Source organism: Camelina sativa, chromosome 16 (genome assembly GCF_000633955.1).
Source record: "Camelina sativa cultivar DH55 chromosome 16, Cs, whole genome shotgun sequence".
NCBI classification, from domain to species: Eukaryota; Viridiplantae; Streptophyta; class Magnoliopsida; order Brassicales; family Brassicaceae; genus Camelina; species Camelina sativa.
This window is the reverse complement of record NC_025700.1, coordinates 15970518-15990671: the sequence shown is the minus strand read 5'-3', so window position 1 is coordinate 15990671 and position 20154 is coordinate 15970518. Positions and strand designations below refer to the sequence as shown.

The 20154-nt window shown below is 41.2% G+C and overlaps 2 protein-coding genes across 4 annotated transcripts; both read right to left on the bottom strand.

Moving 5' to 3' along the window:
- LOC104750729 (pentatricopeptide repeat-containing protein At5g24830) lies at positions 13899-16822 on the bottom strand. 3 transcript variants are annotated; one of them, XR_761700.2, is made up of 6 exons: positions 16742-16822; positions 16471-16644; positions 16249-16373; positions 15970-16155; positions 14183-15883; positions 13899-14107 (listed from the first exon to the last, which is right to left on the bottom strand). XR_761700.2 is itself a non-coding variant. In XM_010472568.2 (4 exons), exons 1-4 carry the CDS (start codon positions 16474-16476, stop codon positions 14416-14418), a joined length of 1785 nt encoding a protein of 594 aa, XP_010470870.1. In that variant the 5' UTR covers positions 16477-16791; the 3' UTR covers positions 13899-14415. The 3 variants fall into 3 exon arrangements, 1 of the variants encoding a protein (XP_010470870.1); XR_761699.2 differs by having other exon boundaries at positions 16471-16791; XM_010472568.2 differs by having other exon boundaries at positions 13899-15883; positions 16471-16791.
- LOC104753708 (putative protein TPRXL) lies at positions 18721-19634 on the bottom strand. Its single transcript, XM_010475923.1, has 2 exons — positions 19379-19634; positions 18721-19319 (listed from the first exon to the last, which is right to left on the bottom strand). The coding sequence occupies exons 1-2, from the start codon at positions 19632-19634 to the stop codon at positions 18721-18723; spliced, it is 855 nt and encodes a 284-aa protein (XP_010474225.1).

Here is a 20154-nt window from a genome sequence, read left to right as displayed (position 1 = left end):
AATTTGTCGTGGTGTAATTAAAAGGTTGCAACAATTCATTTAAATATATTTTAGTTATTTAAAACTAATAAATAATAATTTATATATGAAAAGTTCATCCAAGTGATATGATCTTAAATATTAAATATACTAATGTTGTAATGGTTCAATTAAACGGCTAAATATATTTTAATAAATTAAAAATAATTATTATGAAGATGTATATTTAGACTGAATATAATTAAATATTACAATGATTCACAAAATATATCAAACTGCAATAGATTTCTCACAGTGACGAGACTTCACTTCTAACAAATTCTCTTTTAACTAATACAAATATGAAGAAAATTTGAATGCAATGATGAGAAGTCATTTATATATAGATTTCTAAAGATGCGAACATTTGAATAGACACAACTGTTTGTAAGAGACACAACTCTTCATTTAACAGACGCAACTTTTGAGAGAGATGCAACCGTTGTTATTTTCTTTCAAAAAATAAAAAAATAAAATATTTTACGAAAAGGTACGACAAAAAATCGCAACTGTTGTTGGTATTTATTCAGATTGTTATTATTATATAGATTTTCTTTACTGATATGAATTTATGAAATGTGACATTAGAAAAAGCAAGAGAAAAAAAACTAGACTAGTAGTATCGGGTAAACAGCCAAAATCAACCCTATTTATTTTCCAAACGCTTTTTCATACCTGGACTTCAATACTCTGCAAATAACAACCTGAACCGTGTTAAAATTCAAATTTGATATCTGAACTATATGAAATGTTGTCAATTTCAACATATGTTCGAACGGTGTTAAGTCAAAATTTAACGGTACTGAATCAGACCACCGTATCGTGAGCAAGCAAAATAGACTGATGTTGGAGAACCATTATCGTGAACCTGTCTTTTGATCATATATATGTTAGAGTGTTTAGTTTTAGACTTTGAAAAAGAATTAACTAGGCTAAAAAAAATTCACATCTTTATTTATTTATTATTTATTTATTTATTTTTTAAAAAATGATACCGTATATTATAACGTGTTGGGAGAGTCAGGGACTAAGACAAAAGAGATCCAAGTTCGGAGATGCTAATTAACACATTTTACAAAGAAAGAGAATCTAAGGGTTTTGAAAGTGGGTGAACCATAGAGCGAGGTAGGTATCCTAAGGAGTGGTCATGATGTTAGTTCCTAGTTGCTTGCGATCTAGGCCCAATAGCTTCCTACGGAGAAGGAGTTGAATTTCCCTATGAAGCTGATTTTAAGAACGAAAATCTGGGCTGTGAAGCCTGGTGTTCCTTTCCTTCCATATGGTATAGATGAGAGCATGAAAAACTACCTTGCAAACAGAATTTAGCGTCTTATTTGTGGTAGGATTCTTTATCCAGTTCAGGATTCTGGTGAAAGTTGGCTCTAGCGTAGGTACAAATCGATCAAAGAAGCTTGACCAGAGATTATGTGAGTATGGACACTCAGAAAATAGATGATCTCTTGATTCATTACCAGTAAGGCAAAGTAGACAGGAGCCTGGGACAGGGAAATTCCACCTACGAAGCCTATCCCTGGTCGTTAGGCGATCCTGCACGGTTAGCCAAGCCATGAAGGCCATCTTGGGTATGCGGTCCTTGAACCAAACTTGAGAAAACAAAGGGACTATCGGTCCAGAGGGATGCAAATGCTTCCACGTTCACATTGAGGAGAAGGTGTTATGAGTATTGTCTGGCGTTAGTTTCCATTAGAACTGATCTCTTTCCAGACCTAGAGGAGGTGGGTCATGCAGTCAAGGCATGTTCGTAGGAGTTGTACTAATGGATGTCTACCTCGCGGAATGGACCAGGAACCATTATTGACTGCTGCACAAACTGGAGCAAGAAGACCGATACCAGTGACTCTTGGACCTGAGTCTCCAAGAATATCCAATAAAGAGCCAAGTCCTGTCCAGTTATCATGCCAAAAAAGAGCATCATTGCCAGTTATCACGTTGCAATGAACAAAAGGTATTGCCAGGGTTCTTAGTTTTGCGAGACGCCTCCAGATCCAACTCCCTGTTGTACGGAAGTCGGCTTCCGAGTAGCTTCTCCCATGAATTAAGTGTTGGTGTACCCAGGAAACACATAGAGTGCCTGCTTGAGAGAAGAGGAGCCAGATCAATTTAAGACCAAAGATTTGGTTCCAATCTAAAATTCTTCAAAGACCCAAACCGCCAGCAGATTTTGGGGTGCAGACAGTCTCCAAGGAGACCTTCGCTCCACGAGCAGAGGATACAACGCCATTCCACAAAAACGCATTACATAAGTGCTCCAATTTCTCAAAGCATTTGTTTGGCAACAAGAAAATTGACGCCCAGAAATTTATTGTGTTGTTGATCACTGACTGGAGCAATTGGAGTTGGCCTGCAAAGGAGAGATGGCGATTTGTCCAGGGTGAGATACGACCTTGAACCTTATCTATCAGACGTTGATAGTCTGTTGGAGTGAGCTTGTGTGGAGTGAGAGGTACTCCTAGGTAGCGCATCAGAAGGGAGCCATAAACAAGGTTGTGCCTTGCTGACATCTAACTGATGATGTTTCTCTGGTTCCCATCTAGATAAAGACATGATTTGGTTAGGTTTATTCCTAGGCCTGAGCTAGCTTTAAAGGGGCCAAGGATGCGTAGTATCTCTTGCAACGAGGCCTCATTTCCATTGAAGAAGACTAGGATTGATGAGAGGTTGAGCACAGCTTGGGTGAGGTTGGAATCTGCCCAATAACACCGCTTTGTCTAGTTGCTTCGAGAGTATATCCATGACTAAAGTGAACAGTGGGGCAGAGATAGAGTCTCCCTGTCTTAATCCCTTCTTTCCTGAGAAATAGCCAATTAATTCACCATTGAAACCAATCGAGTATGATGGAGTGGAGTAGCAGGTCGCTAGCAAGTTGATGATGTGACAAACCGTCTCGTGGACCCTACTAGCCCCCCGCTAGCCGCCCCCATGGACCCCAAGCTGACCTGTAGATCAATTGGTAAAAGCTTGTCCTGTGGGAGGGTTGTTAAAGGGTGGGGACCAGGGTTCGAGGAACGCCTGGTGCACCAATAATCTATTGGTGGATTTGGATGTAGTTTCCTTTCCACGGTGAGGGGTTAGGATCGATGCCCTGCAGGGCCAGCCTGGGATCCATGGGGACGGCTAGCGAGGGGCTAGTGGGGTCCACAGGACGGGTTGTCACAGATGAAAACTGGAGGGAGTTTTAGTGCAGAGAGAATGTTGGTAAGGAAGTTCTAGTCAATGTTGTCAAACGCTTTGGACAGGTCGATCTGTAAGCATCCACAGGTGATTGGACATGCCTTGTTGAAATCAGTTACTAGCTCGGATGCTAGAAGTACATTTTTGCATAAGAGCCTTCCTTGAATGAAGGCGACTTGGTTCCTCTGAACAGCCTGACATGTGATGAGCCTTTGCAAGGATCCGAGAGATCACCTTGTAAATTGTGCTGCAGCAAGAAATGGGCCTGTAATTAGTAAGAGTATCTGCTGCAACGGTTTTTGGAAGCAGAGCCAAGATTGTCGCATTGACTTGCTTTAGGAGCTTTCTTGTCACGAAGAATTCTTTGACTGCATCGATCAAGGTTGGACCAACAATAATCCAGGAGTTGATAAAGAATTCAACTGTGAATCCATCGGGGCCCGGTGCCTTGTTCCTTGGTAGGGAGAAGAGAGCATTGGTGATCTCCTCAGGTGTAGGAATGTCTGAAAGAGTGGAGGCGCTGATCCGCTGAGCATCTGAATGTTGTTAAGTCTTTGATTCTCTCCACCGAAAGAGGTTCGACCTGAGTGTTCTTTGTACCAAGCAGTTATTGTTAGTAGTCGACTGTCATGTCCTGAAGTTGACCCTTGTCGGTTATTCTCTCTCTAGTTTGTGTCATCAGCGAGCAAATTTGATTCCTCAGCTTGTGGGCTTTTATCGAGTTGTGAAAGAAGCGAGTGTTTAAATCTCATTCTAGGCACCATCTGACTCTTGATTTTTCTCTAAGGAAAGACTCTTCCGCATTCGCTAAGATATTCCAACGTGTCCTCGACAACCTTTCCTCTTCGAATAAAGCTGGAGTTAGATCTAAGAGTATCAGCATTTGTAATTACTTGGCGCCTCAAATGCCTCTGCTGCCATTGCATGGATGTTGCTGAAACTATTGCAGTTTAGAGCTTTGTAGGATATCTTCACTGCCCTGAGATTTTGGCATAGAGAGAACATCAGATTTTCTGGAGCCACAGCTAAATTCCAAGATGTTTCTACAAGGTTCGGATAGTATGGATGGGTGGTGAAGAACGTATAGAATTTAAAAGGGACCTTCCTCCTCTCAACCTGATTCGAGTGTACAATCACCATAGGCGAGTGATCTAATCCCCCTGGTGCGTCGTAAAGAGCAGTAGACTAGGGGAAGGCGGCTAACCAAACTTCATTTATGAGTGACCTATCCAGTTTCCTTGTGATTGGATTGAGGTGCTGGCCATTATACCATGTATGAGCTGTTCCTCTGCTAGATAGCTCCAAGAGTTCACAAGTGTCTATGCATTCGCAAAATTCCGACATGCCTTGAAGTGGTAATAGATAAGGATGGAAAGAGTAGTGCTCCTCCACTTGTAGGATTTGATTGAAGTCGCCTAGTATTAGCCAAGAATGATTCCTTTGGATGCTGGTGAGATGTTGTTCCTTCAAGGTTGACCAAAGTTTCCTTCTAGCTACTAAGCAATTCCGAGCATAGACAAAGGAGATCGTGAAAGATTGATTTGTAGCTTGAACAAAAACTCCGCATGTAATCACTTGGTCTGTCTTGTGATAGATAAAGACTTTCAGAGCTTGATCCCAAACAATCCATATTCTCCCATTTTGAGCATTAGGAAAGTAGTTGTAATCGTATCTCCAACCTGGGAAGTTACGAGTCAAGATTGCATCCACATTTTCCTGCTGTACATGTGTTTCCAAAATACCGCCTATTGACGGTCTGTTAGACTGAACCCATCCCTTGAGCTCTTTCTGTCTTTGGGTTGTATTTAAACCCCTAATATTATAGCAAAAAATCTTCGTATTCATCATCGTTAAGCAAAAGGTGTTGAAAGCTGGGTTTCAAGCGCGATGATGGGGACGTCCCTACGCAGGGGGCCGTCCACTTAAGGAGTGCTTAGTAGTTTTCTGAGGATTCTTCTTCAATGTCTTCTGTTGCGGAGCTTCAAAAGGTCCATTAGCAGACTTATTTGTTGCAGTATGATGATCAAGCTTCTTTGATTACAAGTCCTTTAGAACAGAGGGTGGAATGGACTTGTGAGGTATTAGCGGTTTTGTGGTTCCAGAAAAACCCTTGTTAGTTTCTTCTGCGGATGAGGAGTCAACAAACCTTGTGGTGGTGGTTATGGTGTGAGAGCTTTCGACTGGCTTATTGACGTTTGCTGGGTGTGATCTCTTTCGGACTATCTACCATTCATTTGAGGAGTCATTTGTTTGGGAGTCCAGATATGTATGTGTTGATGTCGCTGGAGGAGGTGGTTCTGTAGTCTGAGGTGCTGGAGAAGGCACATTGCTAAGTGGAACATCTTGGGAGCTAATGTGGTATGAGCGTGTTGGCAGTATTGGAATTCCTGCTACTAGGTGCTTCTTGGCCTGGCATGTAAAAGCTGGTGCCTACTTAGGAGTCTGAAGGTTTTTGATGTTTTGAGAGACTGAAGCTTCAGGTTGGTGCAAGTTCTAAGTAGAGGATGTAGATATAACCATAGCAGTTGGACAGCAATGACAGAGGTGTCCAAATTCTTTGCAGTAGTCGCGTTTGGGAGGCAGATGTAAATACTCGACCCAGATACAAGTTTCATTTGCTGCATCATCCTCAATGAGAACAGATTGGGGCAAGTGTTTTTCTAGAGTATTTCGACCTGTATCCTTGTGTCCATAGATAGTGGAGGGAGCTGATGCTTTTCCGTATGGAGCGGCTCCCCAATACCTGAGGCGATGGTGCTTAATCCTGGAAAAGAGTAAAGTTGAGAGGGAACATCCTTGAGAATGACCCAGATTGGAAGAGATACGAGCTTCATTGGCTTAAGGGATGCTGTTGGAGACCAGGGAGTGACTGTGAACAAGAAACCTCCCGCTTGCCAGCATCAACCCTCCAAGACCCATTGCCGAGTTAGATCAGATGGGATGTAAATGAGCACTAGACTATTAGGAAGGCAGCGAATATTGATTCTCCCCTTTTTTCCCCAAATGAGATTTAGGTCAACGAAAATCTTATCGGCTGGCGGTGGAGTTCCATGAAAGTGGGCCACTATATGGTCCTTCCAAGTGTCAGTATATTTGAGTATGACAGAGGCTGGAGCACGTAACTTGGGAGTACTATCCTCCGTAAAGCTTGATTGAGCAGCTTTGCTAAGGTTGCGGAGAGAAGGGTTGAAGCGCTCTGCCCTCTGGAGTTGAGTATCGTCGATTATGGGTGGTACTTTGACTGGCTTCATGTGTGAGGAGGGAGCTGGTTCTGCTTTAGTAGTTGAGTTATCAGCCGAGGGTGCCGCTGGTGAAGAGGAGGACTCTAGGGTAATTGTAATTTTCAGATCTGAAACCAGAACTTGGTTAACCGGCGGGTGAGAGTGAGGTTCATGCACCGCCTGGGGATTCGGATCCAGTGGTTCTGAAGTGGGATATGTCATTAGATGTTTGGATTGGAAAGGGAAGAAAGGAAAAAGGAACTTCTCAACGGCGGCGTGAAGCCAAACCGTCGGGGAAGTGGGTTCCCGGTTATCGCCTAATTTTTCGCTCCTTTTGGAGAGAGAAAACTTTTATTTTTCGAGGATATTGCATACATTCACATTTTTATATATGTATAATGTTTAGATATGAGTGTACAAACTACAGCTTTCCAACAATTCCAAAAATGCAAAAGGGAAAGAAAATCTAAAAATTAACTAACACTCATGTTAGATAACAAGTGTTAGCTAAAACGATTAAGTTAAAAGTATAACAAAAAAAAGGATTAAATTAAATTGTACTAAAATATTCCTTGGAGAGAGGCAAGCAATAAATATCCCTGGATGGAAGAAAGAAGAGTAAGAAAATTAATTATTACAGTTTATGAGAGAGTTGGAGAGCTAATTTATGAAGCCTCATTTCATAAACCTAAAGCTGCCATGGGGATCAACCACTTATTTTTCTACTCCTAGTATATAATGATACTACTACTAAAGTTTGATCTAAGTAGCAAGTACAATGTAAGCCGGCGTGGACTCTACTTTGTGACTTGTATGAGTTCCAATAAATAAATCTTACTAGTAAGTATTTTTGTTATTTTTTCAAAAAATAAAAATTTAAAATTTGGAACATCATGTGAAGAGGATAACAGCTGGAGTAGATTTATAACAGGACGAAAACAAAACATTATGTCTCCGTATGTTGAAAGTGTATCGGGCAGAGCAGATCAAGCGGTTCAAGTAGAACAAAAGCGGATCAAGCAATTTGGCTGTTCAAATGCAGATCAAGAAAATAAATTTATTAAAAATAGAAAAGAAATATACCTAAATAAATTTTAAATCTTTTGAATTCTTTCATAATAATCATTATATTTTAAAAGATCTTTTTGCTTGCTCACTAGTATTTATTCAATTTGATATCGCACCTTACACTATAAATAACCTATGAACGTCAATCTACCAAACATCAATCTACCAAACAACCTCATTCATACTACTTTGTTATTTTTTTTTTCAATTCTTCTATGTTAGAAAATAATAGATTTCTTCACAATCTGCATCACTAATATATATTTCGTATTTTTTTTTTATGCAGCTCAATTGTAATCATGACAATAAAAGTAGGATCATAATGTATGTTTTTTTTTCTTTCATGGTCCAATTTGGTTTTAGATGCATCATAAATAAAGAATTTTAGATTTAAACTTTGCTAAAAAATTTTAATCCTACATGTTATTTTTAAAAAAAATATGCTACAGATCTCTTCATATGAGTTTTTTAAAGATAAGGAGATTAAATCTATAATTTTCCAAAAATTCTTTTCATTTTCATATACTTTTCTTTTGTTTTAAGGACTTAATTTCAGAAAAATAGATTTGTAAAAAGTAAGATAAAATTTATATTTCATCAAATCAATGTTATTTCTCCCAAAATTTTAAGTTTATAACGATTTTCTTTTAAAGTGTAACATATATATTTTTTCTTTTTTTGGAGGGTACATAGAATAATGAAATTTTTTATTTTAAAAATCTTATATTTATAAGGTGAATTTTTGTTTGAAAGTTTTTGTTACTACTATCCGCATCATATATGCTTTGTTTTTATAATTGTTTTTTAGTTTTCTATTTGTGCTTTTTCTAATATCTAACATCTTTAATAATTTTTCTTTAATATTTTACAGGTAAATAAAAATATGTATGATCCTCCTCTTTTGATTTGATCTCATCTTCCAAGTTTTCTAAAACATTAGAGCAATTGATGTGGATAGAAAAAAAAATAGAAAACTAAACTAAAGAACATTGTGTGATTTTATTATACTACATATGTATTTTTGATATTTACGTTAACCTCCACAAATGATACATGTTTGACTAAAAATCTATATTCAGTTACACAATTTATGTATTGACTAAATCAAATTTAGTGTATGAGTAATATCAGCAATGTTACATTGTGATAAGAAAACTAAATCTATGTAAATACCTCTTTACCAATTTAACATATGCACAATAATAATAAAAAAAGCACCAATACTACATGCAGAAAAAACATATTAAAGAATTAAGTAATTTTTCAACATGAGAATATAAATAATTTTTCAAAAGTTTATGTAATGGGTTTTCGCCTACACATTTTACTATTAAACCCTCTATCAATATTAAACATATCTAATTAAGTTGATTAAACTACTATTATGTAAAAAACAAATTTTCAGGCGGGTTAAATCTTAGAACTAACAATCAAAATAAACTTATACAATCTTAAATATTAAACAAAACAAAAAATGAACAAATAAATACAATGTGTATGTTTAATTTTTAAATTAAAAAAATAGTCGTATGGTGTACTGCGCTGCGGGTTAAAATCTAGTATATATATATATATATATATTAAAAGATACAAATAAATAAAGAAAACCAACAAGGAAACTTCGTGAATCATTAATTTTGTTGTCGAGCTTGATTCGGATCCCTTCATCGAGCTTATGTGCAGTGCTACCGAGGAAGGACAGAAAGTTGGTAGAAATGGAAGACAAACTTCCAGAGCAATATTTGAGGCATTGCATATGTATCTTGATTTCAGTCTTTGTCTTGGTAGTAATTATTTTTCTTTTCTGATAAACCATATCGGCTGATCCGGTCATCCCTGGTAGAAACGCACCGAAGTACTTCAGAGTGAACTTCTCCCCAAAGGGCCACCACACTGCTTGTCCCCAGTTTGGAATGCTTTCAGACTAATGCCAGGGGTAGTCAGGCCGTCTTCATTTCAGACTTTGTCACTACGGCTGCCCCCACTGCCACCTTAACCTCCGATGGCACCACCACTGTCAATCCGGCTCACGAACACTGGCAACGTCAAGATCAGCTGATCTTCTCCAGTCTCCTTGGTGCAATATCCCTCTCGGTGCAATCTCTGCTTTCCAAGGCTACCACGTCGGCGGAGATCTGGACAACTCTTCACACCACCTATGCTCAACCCAGTCGTGGTCATATCCTCCAGATCCGTGACCAGCTCAAGCATTGGAAGAAAGGGACAAAGTCTATTGAAGAGTACTTTCAAGGTTTCACGGTGCGTTTTGATCAACTTGCACTACTTGAGAGTCCTATCCCACATGAAGATCAGATCGATTACATCCTCGGTGGCTTGCCAGAAGAGTATAAGCCCGTTACGGATCAGATCGAGGGTCGTGATACAACACCCTCGCTGGATGTGGTGCTTGAGAAGCTGATAAATCAAGAGTTGAAGATTCAAACCTTGATGTCCGCTTCCTCTGCTCTCCCTGCTTCGTCTCGTGGTCAACATGCTTCGCAGCACCGCTCGCAGTTTTCACGCGGCTCTCACGGTCGTGGGTACCAAGGTCGTGGCTATCAGGGACGTTGTCAAATTTGTGGCATCCATGGACATAGCGTTCGTTGGTGTTCTCAATTTCAAGGCCACCATGGCAGCCACGTGCGAATCTTTCCTTGGGTTCCACGTCTACGCCAACTCCTTGGATATGTGACACCGGTGCGACACACCACTTAACATCGGACCTTGCGAACCTGTCTCTTCACCAACCGTACAACGGTGGCAAGGAGGTCACTCTTGCGGATGGATCTGGTATTCCGATCACCCACACGGGTTCCGATTTACTTCCCACACCTTCTCGATCTCTTAAGCTTAAAGATGTTCTTTATGTCCCTGATGTGTCTAAGAATCTTATTTCGGTGTATCGTCTATGCCATGATAATCAAGTCTCGGCTCATTTCTATCCTGCTCATTTTCAGGTGAAGGATCTCAGCACGGGGGTCCGGTTGCTCCAAGGCAAGACTAGGAATGAGCTATACGAGTGGCCGGTTCAACGCAACACCATCACCGCATTCTCCACAACACCCTCACCAAAAACCGACCTCTCCTTTTGGCATTATCGACTTGGGCATCCCTCTTTTTCGGTTTTAAAGGCACTTGCTTCCAAATTTTCTTTGCCTATTTCAAATTCCTCGCAACAACAATGGTCGTGTTCCGACTGTTTGATTAATAAGAGTCACAAATTGCCTTTTAATTCCAACACAATCACTTCCACACAACCTCTTGAGTATCTCTACATGGACATGTGGACATCTCCTATCTTGTCCGCTGATCACTTCAAGTATTATCTTGTCATTGTCGATCATTACACCCGCTACACCTGGTTGTACCCGTTGAAACAGAAATCTCAAGTCTAGGACGTGTTCGTGGCTTTCTAGGCTCTTGTGGAGAACCGTTTTCAACACAAAATTCGGACTCTCTATTCTGATAATGGAGGCGAATTTATTGCATTGCGTTCTTTCTTGGTTGCTAATGGGATATCTCACCTCACGTCTCCACCACATACACCAGAACACAACGGTATCGCAGAACGTAAACATCGTCACGTTGTTGAGACCGGTCTGGCGCCTCTAAGTCATGCTTCAGTTCCACAGGTCTACTGGCCATATGCTCTAGCAACCGCCGTGTATCTGATCAACCGTATGCCTACCGACGTGCTTAACGGTATCTCTCCGTACGTAAAGCTGTTCAATCAATCTCCAAATTACAAGAAGCTACGTGTTTTTGGTTGTGTGTGCTATCCTTGGCTGCGTCCGTATCGCGCAACAAAGCTTGAGAGCCGTTCCACACCGTGTGTATTTATCGGTTACTCACTTACTCAAAGTGCATACCTATGTTTGGAGATTACGAGTGGTTGAGTATATACATCACGACATGTGCAGTTTGTTGAAACTGAGTTTCCATTCTCTTCACTACCGTCGTCGCATGCAACACGTGACTCTTCCCCTGTTTGTGTGTCCTCTCCACCGGCTGTCTTGTTACCCTTGTCTCCAGCTCATTCCTCGTCGCTCCCGTGCTAGGTTCTTCACCCAACGTCGCCGGCTCCAACATCCGTGTCTTCGGTGTTACCACCAACACCACCGTCTCCTCCAGCATCCGCATCTCCGACATCGCCAGTTATGCCACCCTCATCATCTCCATCTGAGATACGATCCACATCCCCACCATCCGTTAACATGCATCCCTCTCATAACGTAAGCCCACTAGATTCTCCAGGCCCAACATCCACTTCAAGCCCATCTCCAACAATTCACTCGAGTCCACATCCACGAGAAACATCACCTTTGCCTACACCTTCTTCGTCGTCACCAAGTATCGTCTCACAAACCACAACCACCACCCAAACATCAACCTCCACTTCATCCTTAGCACCACACCTGAACCCACAGCCACACCAATACGTTCCGCTACCAAACCAAAACCACCATCCCATGACGACGAGAGCAAAGAACCACATCACCAAACCTAACAAGAAGTTTAATCTCCTGGCTGTTAAAGCTCCTATTATTCCCACAACCGTAGCTCAGGCGTTGAAAGATCCAAATTTTAGAAAAGCGATGTCGGAGGAGATTGATGCTCAAATGCGCCATCACACATGGGATCTAGAGAAGCTGTCCCCATCACAACATGTGATCCCATGTAAGTGGATATTTACTCTTAAGTACAATCCTGATGGTTCTATTGCCAGGTACAAAGCAAGACTTGTTGCAAGAGGGTTTAACCAACAGTACGGTTTGGATTATGCGGAAACATTCAGCCCTGTGATTAAATCCACAACGGTTCGGTTAGTTCTCGAAGTTGCGATCAAGAAAAATTGGAGCATAAATCAAGTTGATATCAATAATACATTCCTCCAAGGCACTCTCACCGACGAGGTGTATGTATCGCAGCCGCCGGGGTTTGTGGATCCATATCGTCCTCATCATGTTTGCCGGTTACGTAAGGCGCTCTATGGCTTGAAACAGGCTTCACGGGCTTGGTATCAAGAACTCCGGACTTTCCTTCTCAACTCCGGGTTTACTGGCTCACTATCCGATACCTCCCTCTTTACCTACAAAATGAATAATGATTTTCTCTATGTACTTGTTTATGTAGATGATATTATTATTGCTGGTCCACCGTCTTTGGTTCAACCATTCAATGCGTCCCTTGCCGCTCGCTTCTCTCTCAAGGATCTTGGTCCTCTAAGCTACTTTTTGGGGATAGAGGCCACTCGCTCACGACAAGGGCTACACCTTATGCAACGGAAGTACGTCACCGATCTGTTGGCTCGTACTAACATGCTTGGTGCGAAACCGGTTGCCACTCCGATGTCTCAGTCACCAAAGCTTACTCTTCACTCTGGTACACCGCTAGTTGATGCTACGCAATATCGGAAGGTTGTTGGGAGTCTCCAGTATTTGTCATTTACTCGTCCTGATATTGCCTTTGCGGTTAATTGGCAAGCTGTGAAGCGAGTTCTTCGTCATTTGGTAGGGACAACGTCACATGGGATTTTTCTAGATCGGATTGTCCACTAACGGTTCACGCTCACTCTGATGCGGATTGGGGAGGTGATGTTAGTGACTGTTTATCTACAAATGCGTATATTGTTTATCTTGGCGACAATCCCATTTCGTGGAGCTCAAAGAAACAACTAAGCGTTGCACGGTCATCAACGGAGGCTGAATACCGTGCCATCGCCAATGCTGCCTCTGAACTACAATGGATTTGTTCTATGTTATATGAGATGGGGGTTGTGTTACCCGTTGCACCAGTCATTTACTGCGACAACATGGGTGCAACGTCTCTATGTGCTAATCCGGTTTTTCACACTCGGATGAAACACATAGCCCTTAATTATCACTTCGTTCGTGGGCATATCCAATCCGGTGCTCTTCGTGTCTCACATATCTCTACGCATGACCAGTTAGCTGATGGACTTACAAAACTTCTTCATCGTTCACGATTTAAGGAGCTTTGTATCAAGATTGGCGTCAGAAATCTGCCTTCATCTTGAGGGGGGATGTCAAGGAGATACGTATCAATCATCCTAATGATGATCGGATATCAATCATCTATTTATGTAAACTAGTATATTGTGTATTTACTCCTATATGAATACCCTAGTCTACACTTTTTGTATAAGTACTCATGTTTATAGTGGAATGAAAATCATCCTTCCATAGCAGATGGAACATGGGTTAGTTCCTTCCAACCTTTCCTCCGTAATTTTATTGTTGTAACAGAAGCTTCTTTCTTAATTTGAAAATTTTGGGATAGTGTTTGTAGATATTAAGAAGTTATGGTTTAACGAGGACAACAGGATGGAGATTTATGTTAGTATCTTGTACATTATTAACTTTCACATGACGCGTCAACTGAGTGTCAACTATACCAGTATAATAAAGTTGTATTGCAATAAGCATAATACAATACTTGTACTCGACCCAAAAACCATGCTTGCAAAGGGCGTATTCACATTTTTCAAGTAAATTGTAATGAAAGGATGTTTCAGACAATAAAGTATATTGGGAGTTATTGACGAAACAGCCCTGTGAGTGCCGAACGCCCAAATCATCCATCAAAACCTGAATGTAACTATAATTTGTGAGAGATGCGAATAAAACATCAAATGTTTCCCAAAACAAGGAACAGAGGAATACCATTTGAGGATTCCTCGCATGTAACAAAGCCACTTCTTGTGACTCCACCAAGATTCTGTTGTTCCTCATGTAATGTGTTGGTTTAATCTGGAACAGGGTTCTCTTGTTCCTCATGTCAGATCTTCTATGTTTTCAAAAGAAACTGAACTTAACTCAGATGTCCATCAAACTATTAATCAAGGGCCTTTCAGGAAGGATAAAAACTTGCTCTCTTTGTCGATTGAACCAACGCATTACTGTTCTTCTGTATGCATGTGCTTTAGGATGCTTGGACATGAAACTCCTGCGTTCCTCGTCACTAACCACTTTTTGTAAACTAAATGCGCCTCCTCTGGTCGCTGCAATCTGGTATATTTCTTTACTAGTATCAAAAATGGAACATGATCCATTGTAATACCACCAGTTACTTGCATTCTCGACAAAAGGCTTTCGGCCTCCTTCAGTCGACCCTTCCAACAGAGACCTCTAACCAGCTCAGTATAAGTAATGATATCAGGTTGACATCCCCTTTTCGGCATTTCATAATACAACTGAAACGCCAACCGCAAGCGACCCCATGTACAAGCAGCACCTACTAGCAGATTATAGGTGACAGTATCTGGGTGGATTTCGGTAGATCGCATTTGATGCTTGAACCGCCACGCATCAAAGAACCTTTTGCCTTTCACATACCCATGAATCAGAGCATTGTATGTGTAAATATTTGGTTTAACACCATAAGAAAACATTAGATTTAGGACAGATAAAGCACTGCTAGTATCTCCACTTCTTCCATAACCATCAATAACAACATTCCATAGCAGAACCTCTGGAAGCAAATAACTTTTTAGCATGCTTAGAAGGAACTCGTTCGCCCTGTCCACATCTCCTTGTATACATAGACCTTGAATGATAACTTTGTATGAAATCTGATCAGGAGCAACACCGACATTTTGCATGGTACCATGGAGATCACATGCCTCATCAAACTTTCCCTCTTTGCACAAGGCGCTGATGAGAGTGTTGTAAGTGAAAATATCAGGACTTACTCCTCTCTTTACCATGTCACACATGAACCCATAAGCAGCTACCATGTTTCCACTCGAACATAACCCACGAATAATGACATTATACACAACTGAATCAGCAGATACATTTTTCTGTGACATCTCCTTCCAAATCTTAAGGGCTTGAACCACATGTCCACTCTTAAAATAACTATCCATCAGAATGGTACAGGTGACTAAATCTAAGGGTGCGTTCGCCTGGCTACTATCTAAGATCTCTTCAAGGAGTTTTGTGTTGTTGTTACCTATAACACCTTTCTGGCAAAGTGCATGCACGATTATGTTGCAAGTCACTCTATTTGGCTTAATACCATATTTACTCATAGTACTGAAGAGATACAGAGCTTTATCTACATTGTTAACACTGCAAAGACCCTTCATCAAAGTGTTATACGAAACACAGTTGGGAGAAGGACCCATCTCCCTCATCTCTCTAACAAGCCCATCTGCCTTGTCGATATAACCTAACTTACACAACCCGTTTATAAGATGATTGTGCGTGATCAAACCTGGAATAAATCCACTCTGCATCATTTTTTTCCGTAGCCAGAGAGCAGCATCCAACTTCCCTTGTAAACAGAGATCCCTCATTATAGACGAGTGAATAGACAAAGAATCATCATAATCAAAGCTCTTCGTCCGACATACACTCTCCCTGCAAGTGAAGCAAAATGCAGGCTTTATCAGAAACACTTTGCTAGAGTTACAAACAAACCATAAGTTAGTTGTGAAAATACAAACCTCAAAGAAGTCAGACGATCCAAACTGCTTTTCAAAATCGAATCCAATACATTAAAAATAGCTTCCGGGTCTCCCTTTTGGTCATAATCTTTTTTATCAGAAAACCAATTCTCAGTGCACGAGTGAGGATGATTGACAGGAGTGGATTGAGGACGTTCAATACAAGAAAGACGCATTTCAAAGTCCCTGCAAAATCCATAAAGAAGAGACTCAGCAAACAGATTGGTCAGGAAGCCAATAAATGAATCAAGAACAAAAGATGAATCAAACTAGACTAACCTCAGGTTGGTGAAAATAGGAGCAAAGATCCTAGCAACATTGTCGCTGACAAAATCAAGGCTTTGGTTGAGTAAGCGAAGTACAGTGACTTGAGAAGATGAAACTTCCCCACAAGAAATGAAAAGCTGCTTTCCAAATTTAAAAACATAAAACGAAGTGAGCTGAAGCATAAAAATCAATACTTTCGTATAACCCACCAACAAAAAAAAGCTGCAAACTTACAGCCATGGATTAATCAGAGAAGCAATGGAACGACAAAGCGAAGTATAGCACTTTGAATAAAGCTCTTCTCCGGTGGAATTAGAGAAGATACATTTCGGCTATACTCTTAACATGCCTTTGATTTGGGGAACAGAGACGATTCATTCAAACGCAAAATGGCTTATGATCTTAAAGCTGAAACATAGATTTTGGTCTTAGAGATGTCACAAGATAAGCCCTGAGGACGTGAGATTCGCGAACAATGGAGATTGAATAATCAGAATTTGCAAACCTGATCCAGATTGCGAAAATTGGGAATCAGATGCTGAGGTAAGCTCTCCTTGGTTCTGGGCACGTTTGACGAAAATTAGGGTTCTTGCTTTTAATGGGCCGTAGTAGCCCATTATTAATTTTAAGACAGGCTTTTAGTTTCATCTCTTTCGATCATTTCACTTTTTTTTTTTTTTTTAAAACAAGATAAATTGGAGATTGTGTATTTACAACCAATCTTACTTAAAGGTCGAGAATTTTCTTTTTGTTTTTCCTAACGAACTAACTCTGTAAGGAAAGCTCGAATGCATTGATGTGTATGGTTACAATATATATAGCCTTCGACATAAGAGTTTTGCTATAACTAATTACATAACTCTCCTTCAATATACATCTCCTTTATACGCCCTTTCAAGATGGAGGTAAGTTCTGGACTCCAATCTTAGAATTAAGCTCAAGAAAACGAGGTTCTGGTAGCGGTTTAGTAAGTGCATCAGCTAGCTGATCATCACCTGAGATGTGAGCAACGCGTAATGTGCCGGACTGGATGTTTTCACGGACAAAATGATAGTCCAAAGCAACATGTTTCATCTTGGAGTGAAAAACTGGATTAGTGCAGAGATAAGTGGCTCTCATGTTATCACAGTAGATGACCGGCGCAGTTGGAAGTCTGATCCCCAATTCGGTAAGAAGCGAACATATCCAGCAAAGTTCAGAGGCCGTGTTGGCGACGGCTCGATATTCCGCTTCGGTTGATGATCTTGAGACACTCTTCTGTTTCTTAGAGGACCATGAAATCGGGCTACCACCATAGTAAACGATATAAGCGTTGGTTGAGACATAGTTACTTTTATCCCGACCCCAATCAGCATCAGAGAAAGCATGAACTGTCAAAGGAGCATCACGGTGCAAGAAGATACCAAGAGATGATGTGCCCACTAGATACCTTAGAACACGCTTAACAGCTTACCAGTGATGCTCCTTTGACAGTTCATTCGTAGGTCGACGCATAAATTGTGAGAGTCTATTCACCGGGAAAGCAATGTCAGGACGGGTGAATGACAAGTATTGTAGACTCCCTATAACCATTCGGTATTCTTTGGCATCATCAAGAGTTGTACCAGAGAAAATTGTGAGTGTGGACGACGAAGACATGGGTGTGGAAACCGGTTTTGCCCCCAACATATTTGTCTTAGCCAGAAGATCTGAAATATACTTGCGCTGCATCAGGTGAAGCCCATTAGAAGTCCGTGTTGCTTTGATTTCCAAGAAATAACTTACGAGACCAAGATGCTTAAGTGAGAACCGACGAGCTAAGGAGACATTGAACGCTTGCACCAAAGAGAGAGGACTTGTAATGACAATATCATCGACATAGACAAGCACATATACATAGTCTTTGCCATCATAGTAGATGAATAATGAGTTGTCAGCAAGAGATGTCTTGAACCCAGATTGTAACAGGAAGGTGCGGAGTTCTTGATACCAGGTTTGAGGAGCCTGTTTCAAACTGTAGAGAGCTTTCCGCAGGCGACACACATGAGTTGGACGATCCCGATCGATGAAACCGGGAGGCTGTGAAACATAGACCTCCTCGTAAAGATGTCCCTAAAGGAAGGTATTATTGATATCGACCTGATGAATCGCCCAGTCTCGTTTCACAGTCGTTTCGAGTACAATGTGAATAGTAGTAGACTTAATAACTAGACTGAAGGTCTACGAGTAATCCAGTCCATACTGTTGATTAAAACCTCTTGCGACCAACCTAGCCTTGTACCTGTCAATAGAACCATCGGGTCGATACTTTAGTGTAAAAATCCACTTACACATGATCACATTTTAAGCAGTGGTAGGAGGAACCAAATCCCATGAGTGTCCACGAATCTGAGCGTTGATCTTCATTGCCATTGCATTCTGCCAGTTTGGATCTTTTAAAGCCTGTGCCACCATTGTTGGAATGATTGGGGATTGGCTAACCGTAAGACCATATTTACGATTTGGTTAGGAGATCTGATTTTTGGACTGAGTTTGCATAGGATGTTGATTAGACGGTGGAAGTGACGGAGGAACCGGTTGGATAATAGGAGCGGTGGATGTCGTAGACGATGATTCAGGTGGAGAAGTCGAGGTAGGTGTTGGTGATTGCAAGGACAAAGAGGACGATGAGTTGGGGCTTGGTGATAGACTGGACCGACCTGAAGATGGTGAATGAGATAATGGGCTTTGTTGGGCCTCACTGTTGGACATATCTTGAACCCGTTTAGTTCTACGTTCATGAGGAGAGTCAAGGGACGCAGAAGATGAAGAATGAGATGCGGACAATTCATGCGACAGAGAAGATGCCAGTGAGGGAACCAGTGATGGAGCCGGTGATTGAGCCAGTGATGGAGCCGATGATGGAGCCGCAGATGGTGAGGAAGACGAAGACGTTGGCGTTGGCGGTGACGGAGGGTGAAGATCTGTCAACGGAGGTGATGTAGAATGAGCAGGTGGCGGCGGAGCTGAGGACATGTTTACCACCTGAATCGAAGTCGAGGATGGAGTAGATCCTGGTGGAGTTGGTGAAGAGTAGACCAGAGCAGGAAGTGGACCAGTAAAAGCTGAACGTGAAAAGAGGTGTACTTGCGACTATCAGGGACATTCAAGCACAAGTACGCACTATGGGTTAGAGAATACCCTAGGAAAACGCACGGAGTGGAGCGAGCTTCTAACTTGTTTTGTCGGTAAGGACGAAGCCACATGTAACAAACACAGCCAAACACTCGAAGCTTGAGGTAATTCGGATGAGCATCGAAGAGTTTGTGATATGGGGAATCACCGTGTAAGACATCAGTGGGCATCCGATTAATCAGATAAACCGTAGGAGCAAACGCATAAGGCCAATAGCTTGTCGGAACCGACGCATGACTCAGCATTGTAAGTCCTGTCTCTACAATATGACGGTGATTCCTTTCGGAGATACCGTTATGTTCAGGGGTGTGAGGCGGAGTGGTAGATGCGAAATACCGTGAGTCACTAGAAACGACCGTAATGCAATGAACTCACCACCGTTGTCCGAATAGAGAGTCTTAATTTGCGTTTGAAACCGATACTCCACAAGCGCCTTGAAGGCAATAAAAAACATCTTTGACTTGGGATTTAAGTTTGAGGGGTAGAGCCATGTGTATCGGGTATAATGACAACAAGAACAAGATAATATTTGAAATTTTCAGAGGATGTAATGGGGGAGGACCAAACATCAGTGTAAATGTATTCAAGGGGTTGAGAAGACACAATTGTGTTTGTTGAAGAAAGAAATTTATGGCTTTTATTAATGCAACAATCAGAACAAGACAATTGTTTTTGTGGGGAAGGAGAAAGAGGTAAAGAAAAATTTGAGACAATTTTGCCATTTTTAGAGCTGTCAAAATGGGCTGTTCACGTCCATTTTGACCC

What these genes read in the sequence shown, in the direction of transcription:
- LOC104753708 (XM_010475923.1), bottom strand. Translation starts at nt 19,634, where the DNA reads ATGCTGAGTCATGCGTCGGTTCCGACAAGCTATTGGCCTTATGCGTTT. An exon ending in AGGGTATTCTCTAACCCATA is followed by an intron (nt 19,320 to 19,378) that starts GTGCGTACTTGT and finishes TTTCACGTTCAG; the next exon opens with CTTTTACTGGTCCACTTCCT.
- LOC104750729 (XM_010472568.2), bottom strand. An exon ending in CCTATTTTCACCAACCTGAG is followed by an intron (nt 16,156 to 16,248) that starts GTTAGTCTAGTT and finishes TGGATTTTGCAG; the next exon opens with GGACTTTGAAATGCGTCTTT. An exon ending in GATCGTCTGACTTCTTTGAG is followed by an intron (nt 15,884 to 15,969) that starts GTTTGTATTTTC and finishes CTTCACTTGCAG; the next exon opens with GGAGAGTGTATGTCGGACGA.